This window comes from Oncorhynchus mykiss, chromosome 20 (genome assembly GCF_057628025.1).
Source record: "Oncorhynchus mykiss isolate SJ-2025 chromosome 20, ASM5762802v1, whole genome shotgun sequence".
Lineage (NCBI taxonomy): Eukaryota > Metazoa > Chordata > Actinopteri > Salmoniformes > Salmonidae > Oncorhynchus > Oncorhynchus mykiss.
The window spans coordinates 20,392,826-20,399,915 of record NC_143041.1 but is presented as its reverse complement, the minus strand read 5'-3'; the positions used below and the strand labels follow the sequence as shown (position 1 = coordinate 20,399,915).

Sequence of the window (7,090 nt, the reverse complement as noted above, 5' to 3'; positions counted from 1 at the left end):
AAAAACATTTCCCTTCATTTCCAGTCGACCCCGCTAAGTGTCCAGGCGAGAAGTGCTTAGATCTTAATCCCGATCTGAAGGGCACAATCTCCAGATAATACGACATACTACAGAATGTTAATCCGCCTTCCTGGGCAACATATCATTGAGCGTATCCACACCTCATCATTTTGCATGAGGCACAGGTTCATTCAGTTTAAAGTTTTGCACACATATCCAAAGTTTGACCCCTAAGTGTTTGAGATGCCACCAGAGTCCAACGACTGTGGGACACATGGTTTGGTCATGCCAATCTTTGTGTAGGCTTCTGGGGACCCCATTTTTGAGGCATTTCCACATATGTGTAATATGACTATTAGCCCCAACCCATTCAATGCTATTTTTGGAGTGCTTCCCCTTGATCAGAATGTTACCAAGCATCAGGCGAATGCGAAAGCATTGGCCTCGCTGCTGGCGCGCCGCCTTGTCCTCTTTCACTGAAAGTCTGCAAAGCCGCCCTCCTTATGCAGTGGGTTAAGGAGTTAATGTCATCTCTGCCTCTGGATAAAGATTAGGTACACTGTGCTTGGGTCCCGACAAAAGTTAGACTAAACCTGGTCTCCATTCATACAATACGTGGAGAGCCTGTCTTTTACACAGTGTCACTTGTATATTTTAGTAAGCAGTCATGTCTGTTCTAGTGGCCACATGTTGTGCTGATAAGATTCAACTATAATTATGAATTTGATGTCACTTTTTCCATTGTTTTTGTTTCTATTACTGTTAACGTTTTGGTCTTATTTAATTTAATTTTCTGTGATAACCTTGTATGATACCTTGGTGGGTGGGTGGGTGGGAAGTAGGGATGGGTGTACTGTTTTTCTGTTCTCGTATTCTGAAATTCTATCAATAAAGGAAGAAGCAAAGGGACAAAAAGAGCAATAAACCGATAATAAGCTATTCTTTTCATTGCTGTTACCACTCCTCTCTCTCATTCGCATGCATGCTCTCTTATTCTGCCTGTCATTGGCTGTGCTAGCGTCTAAGGTCTGAGCCAAATATAAATCAGAGAGTAATGACTTCCTACAGATGAATGGTAGTAACAAGGCGCAGTAAACATAGTGTGTGATCGAAACTGAACTGGGTTTTACAAGGAGAACAAACACACATCACAGAAAACCATGTCTACAGTGCCTTCAGAAAGTATTCATACCCTTTGACTTATTCCACATTTTGTAGTGTTACAACCTGTGTTACAATTCAGAATGTATTAAATATATGTTTTTTCTCACCCATCTTCACACAAAACTGAGTAATGACAAAGTGAAAACATTTTCAGAAATGTTTGCATATGGATTGAAAGTTAAATACAGAAATATCTCATTTACATAAGTATTCACACCCCTGAGTCAATACATGTTAGAATCACCTTTGGCAGGGATTACAGCTTTGAGTCTTTCTGGGTAAGTCTCTATGAGCTTTGCACACCTGGATTGTACAATATTTACACATTATTCTTTTAAAAATTATTCAAGCTCTGTCATGTTGGTTCTTGATCAAGTCTTGCCATAGATTTTCAAGCCGATTTAAGTCAAAACTGTAATTAGGCCACTCAGGAACATTCAATGTAATCTTGGTAAGCAACTCCAGTGTGTATTTGGTCTTGTATTTTAGGTTATTGTCCTTCTGAAAGGTGAATTTGTCTCCCAGTGTCTGTTGGAAAGCAGACTGAACCAAGTTTTCCTCTAGGATTTTCCATGTGCTTAGCTCTATCCTGTTTCTTTTTATCCTAAAAAACTCCCTTGTCCTTTCTGATGACAAGCATACCCATAACATGATGCAGCCACCACCATGCGTGAAAATATGAAGAGTGGTACTCAGTGATGTGTAGTATTGGATTTGCCCCAAACATAATGCTTTGTATTCAAGACATAAAGTTAATTTCTTTGCCACATTTGTTTGCAGTTTTACATTAGTGCCTTTTTGCAAACAGGATGCATGTTTTGGAATATTTTTATTCTGTACAAGCTTCCTTCTTTTCAGTCTGTCAATTAGTTCAGTATTGTGGAGTAACTACAGTACAAAGTTGTTGATCCTCAGTTTTCTCCTATCACAGGCATTAAACTCCGTAACTGTTTTAATGTCACCATTGGCCTCATGGTGAAATCTCTGAGCGGTTTCCTTCCTCTCTGGCAACTGAGTTAGGCAGGGTGCCTGTATCTTTGTAGTGACTGGGTTTATTGATACACCGTCTAAAGTGTAATTAAGAACTTCAACATGCTCAAAAGGGATATGAAATATCTGCTTTGTTTTTTTATTTTAACCATTCAATAGGTGCCCTACTTTGTGAGGCATTGGAAACCCTCACTGGTCAATGTGGTTGAATCTGTTTTTGAAATTCACTGCTTGACTGAGGGATCTTACTGATAATTGTATGTGTGGGGCACAGAGATGAGGTAGTCATTCAAAAATTATGTTAAACACTATTATTGCACACAGAGTGAGTCCACGCAACGTATTACTGTATGTGACTTGTTAAGCACATTTTTATGCTTGCCATAACAAAGGGGTTGAATACTTGTTTAACTTTGACATTACGGGGTATTGTGTGTAGACCAGTGACACACACTCAATTGAACCCATTTTAAATTTGTGCGGGAACACAACAAAATGTGGATAAGTAAAGAGGTGTGAATACTTTCCGAAGGCACTGTATATACATCCAGACGAGGTTGTCTTGTTTGAAGTCAGAGAAGCTTCACGAAGGCAGTCAGATAGGATTTCCAACCTTCCTGGATGCAAAATTCGAAAGTCTCCAGCTTCAGTCAAAGGGGATCTGACTTGGTGAGTAACATCTTCCTTATCAATAAATAAGATGCTTTATCAAAGGTGTTCTTTCTCTTATATCCTACTCTCAAGACAGTATGAATCAATCCATGTCAATGAAACATGATAGGACATCTTTTTCTTCTTCTTCAAATCAATCTTTTTTCTCTGTTTTCCAAGACGGATCTTGACAGGTATGTTGTAAAAGACAGTATGGACCCCCTTGGTGCCAGGGCCACTGCTCAGCAGATTATAGGAGAGTGATGTTAATATGACTGGTCTATCTAACTCGTCCGCACACACTCTGGTAGTGGGCAGAGGACCATCCATCTGTTCAGGGTGACGATACTCTCAAGCAGCCCCACGGCCACCTTAGATGAACCGAGTACTATGCGGATTTCATACCTGCACACACACACACACACGCGTACACATGCAAGCAAGCAAGCACGCACACAAACACTGTCTCACACACTCTGGCAAACAGGTCATATACTGGTCTGCAGCTCGCCGTTGAGCAGCACTGCGTTGCGCGTTTCGGCGGTGACGTCTTTGACCATGCGCGTCCGCTCCATGCGGCTGTCGCTGCGCTCCGCCTCATCCAGGCCCGCCACCTTCTTCAAGCACAGAACGTTCTGAAAGCTCTTCTTGAAGTTGTCCGACAGGAAGGCGTACAGGATGGGGTTGGCACAGCTGTTGGCGTAGCCCAGCACCACCACAAACTCAAAGGTGCTCTTGAGGACAGGCGTGGTGTTGATGGTGCCCGTCACCGAGGTGACGTTGAACACGTAGAAGGGCAGCCAGCAGAGCACGAACATGGCCACTACGATTGACACCATTCTGGTCACCTTCCTCTCCGAGCGCTTACGCTTAGTTGAGCCCACGCGCATGCCTGACGACTTCACCTAGTGGCCGGGGAGAGAGGGGACACATCCTTTGTTATTGGTACTACCTTCATCGATGCCGCAACTGTACCTACAGTGCCTTCAGAAAGTATTCACACCCCTTGACTTTTTGCACATTTTGTTGTGTTAGAGCCGGAATTCAAAATGTGAATAAGTCATAAGTCAAGCGGGGTGTGAATACTTTCTGAAGACACCGTATCTCTATAATTCTAGATTATAGGTCAATAAATACTATATCAGAATAGATGGGAGAACTTCACCAAAGAAGTAAAAGATGAATGAACTTGAGAATAAAACACTATTAATAGGGAGGAGGAGCTCACCTTGACGATGATAAGCAGGTAACAGAGGCAGATGATGGTGAGCGGCAGGAAGAAACCCAGGAAGAAGGTGTAGAACATGAAGGCCGTCTGATAGGCCTCCTGAGGCTCTGGCCACACAATGGTACATACCCACGCCTCGTTCTTATTGGGCATCAGACCGCTGAAGATCATGATTGGCAGGTTGACCAGCAGGGACACTCCCCACACGGTCAGGTTGATGATCTTAGCCACGCGTGGCTTCCGCCACTTGGTGGACTTTATGGGGTGGACCACGGCCAGGTAGCGGTCGATGCTCATGACCGTGAGGCAGAAGATGCTGGTGAACTGGTTGAGGCAGTCCACGGTCATGACCAGACGGCAGAGCACAGAGCCGAAGGGCCAGTGGACCAGGGCCAGCTGCATGGCGATAAAGGGTAGACTCAGCATACAGAGGACGTCAGCCACGGCCAGGTTCAGGATGTAAATGTTAGTGACTGTTTTCATCTTAGCGTAGCGCAGGATGACATAGATCACCAAGGTGTTGCCCGTCAGGCCCACGGCGCAGACCATGAAGTAGATGAAGGTAATAACCACGGAGCTGGTCTTGTCGAAGACCTGTTGGGTCTCGTCAGGAGTGTCATTCCGGGACCCCTGGTCGGACTCGTTCCCTGGGAAGTAGCTGTCATAGTACAGGGGCTCGGGGAGGGAGAGGTTGGGGGATGATAAGAGGAGAGGCCAGAGATCCATACTGACAGGGAGGAGGGCTGGGTTGAGTCTGTTTCAGGGTTGAGATAGGGGACTCTAGTGTCACATCCCACCTGAGTGCACAGTACATAGAGAGAGAGAGAGAGAGAATGGAGAGAGAGAGAATGGAGAGAGAGAATGGAGAGAGAGAGAATGGAGAGAGAGAATGGAGAGAGAGAGAATGGAGAGAGAGAATGGAGAGAGAGAGAATGACAACAGAGCAACACCATGGTGAAGGAGAATACATTCCTTCCAAGCACCATGGCAACTGTTAGCCCATACTATATAAGGGTTTATGACTGTCTTTCAAGCAACATGAAGTTACTTAATAAAGCCTGCCCATCACTTATAGGCCCCCACACAATACACTTGCAGGCCCCCACACTCCTCCTGTAGGGCTTTCTGTGTGTTTTTTTATTTTTTATTTTAACTTTAATGTGTTGAACGGTTGGGACTTTATACCCTTGTGTCTCTTCCACTGTGTCTAGCAGCAGCTATGTGTACTGTACATACTGATGACAAATGTTGATTTAATTGATCTGGATTGGACAAACAACCTCAAGTTGATGTTAGACCCTTTGGGAAAACAGCCATTGATTCCTCAGCAGAAATAAATGATGGATAGGATCAGCGCTATGCTATAGTTTTAGGCTATGGTGCATTTGCCAATGCTACCCCCAGAGGATGGGATTCCTCTGGGTGTTGTAATGAAACTACTTTCTGATGCAAATGATTCAATTGTTTTGCACTAAACTGTTTTATTTATTGATAAGGACCAGACAATGGCAAACTAATGTTGAACCCGTTCATTGACTATGTGTTTGTGGTTGCTGAGAGATGATTTACTTAGAAAAACAAAACCATTGGGAATGTTTCATTATGGGATAAAATATATTTGCAGGGCACAGGTCAAGATTTGATGTTGTTATTGTTTGGCATCTGTGGATCCGGGTTTATTGCGCAAATGCAGGCATTCTATTGGATTGTTCTGGAGATGAGGAGCTGGGTGCACTACATGGGCAACCTTTGCGCTCTAATTACAGACAGTGGCAGTCATTTTCTTAAGAGAGGTTTTGTTTTTATATTGTAGATCTTTTTAAAACGTACTCAGTAGGCAATTGTGAGAAAAATGACTAGATTGTTTTTTTTAATCAGAAATTAGATTACACTTGTTCAGTATTGATTATATTTATTTAATCAGAAAAATTGGTCTCATAAATGCAAGGTGGTTATGATTAGTCTGTCTTCTATCATTCTAAAATATGTCTCACGCCAAAACAGACTTCACATTGTAATATTTTTGTTCAATATTGTTAGAGAGGTTATTTTATATTCATTTATTGTTTGATCTGTTTGCCTACCAAAGATGGACAATAACATTAAATGAATTGTTTAAGTCAAGTAAAATGGTGATACATTGCAGGCATTCAAATTCTACAACACGCACAATGGCACACAAACGCGCACGAGAAGTAACCTTGATTAGACTAAAAAATTACAGATGCGCTGTCACAATTTACTTCAGGTAGAACATTTAACAGAAGGTGTCAATTGAACTAAAGTTTCCGATAAAAAAATATATACATTAGTTATTCATATGGTAGACTATTACTATTATTGAGCATGCCTTTTGCAAAAACCAAGATCACAGTTAATTGGCTTATTATTTGTTAATAGCACATATACAATTTCAAGATGTATGTACAGGTTAAACTTACCTTTATTTGTAAACTTTAACGTCACATTAGGTCCATTTTGGAATGTTTTAATTTCAGCCAAGAGTTTTCTGACCATCACTGAAAATCCAACGGAAGGCAACAATCTGCCCTGTGGCTTACACTTAACATATAATGCACCTGTTCTCCCATTGCGCACAGTGGTATTTTGTGCGCCAAAGTGGTGACGGTCATTGCCACATAACAGGTATGTCTAATATGTCAAATAGGCAATATAGTATATATTACATTTTTCTTTGAAATACCTCAGCAATACAAAATTGTGTAAATCATTTGTAGATAGTTTTGAATAACTGATGTATCCAAAAGTAGCTTACTGGCGCTGAATCCGTGGCCAGAGCTAATGCGAAATCTGTTCTAGCAGGAGGACTGATGCACAAAGAAGAGCGCAGCCTGTTCAGCGCTCAGATTCACTTCTGCGATGAGTGGAATTGGATGATGGATGAGTGCGCGTTTTCTTCAGGTTTAGTCTCTGCATGCAGATGGAGCTGCGGATCCGCTATACTCTCGCCCCCTCCTCCCTCCCCTCCTCACCAAACTCCCCCAACAGGGTTAGGGTTGTGCGTCAGTGTCTGGACATCGACCTGCGTGGAGGAAA

General features: G+C 42.6%; 1 protein-coding gene across 1 annotated transcript; it reads right to left on the bottom strand.

Moving 5' to 3' along the window:
- Positions 1-929: 929 nt before the first annotated feature.
- LOC110499045 (somatostatin receptor type 2) lies at positions 930-7,036 on the bottom strand. The gene is made up of 3 exons (XM_021575877.3): positions 6,475-7,036; positions 4,034-4,830; positions 930-3,710 (listed from the first exon to the last, which is right to left on the bottom strand). The coding sequence occupies exons 2-3, from the start codon at positions 4,757-4,759 to the stop codon at positions 3,294-3,296; spliced, it is 1,143 nt and encodes a 380-aa protein (XP_021431552.2). The 5' UTR covers positions 4,760-4,830; positions 6,475-7,036; the 3' UTR covers positions 930-3,293.
- Positions 7,037-7,090: the final 54 nt, after the last annotated feature.

Bases quoted from the DNA above. Each gene is read 5' to 3' on its own strand.
- LOC110499045 (XM_021575877.3), bottom strand. From the start codon at position 4,759: ATGGATCTCTGGCCTCTCCTCTTATCATCCCCCAACCTCTCCCTCCCC. The intron at 3,711-4,033 runs GTGAGCTCCTCC...CCCGGCCACTAG, and splicing joins ACCTGCTTATCATCGTCAAG to GTGAAGTCGTCAGGCATGCG.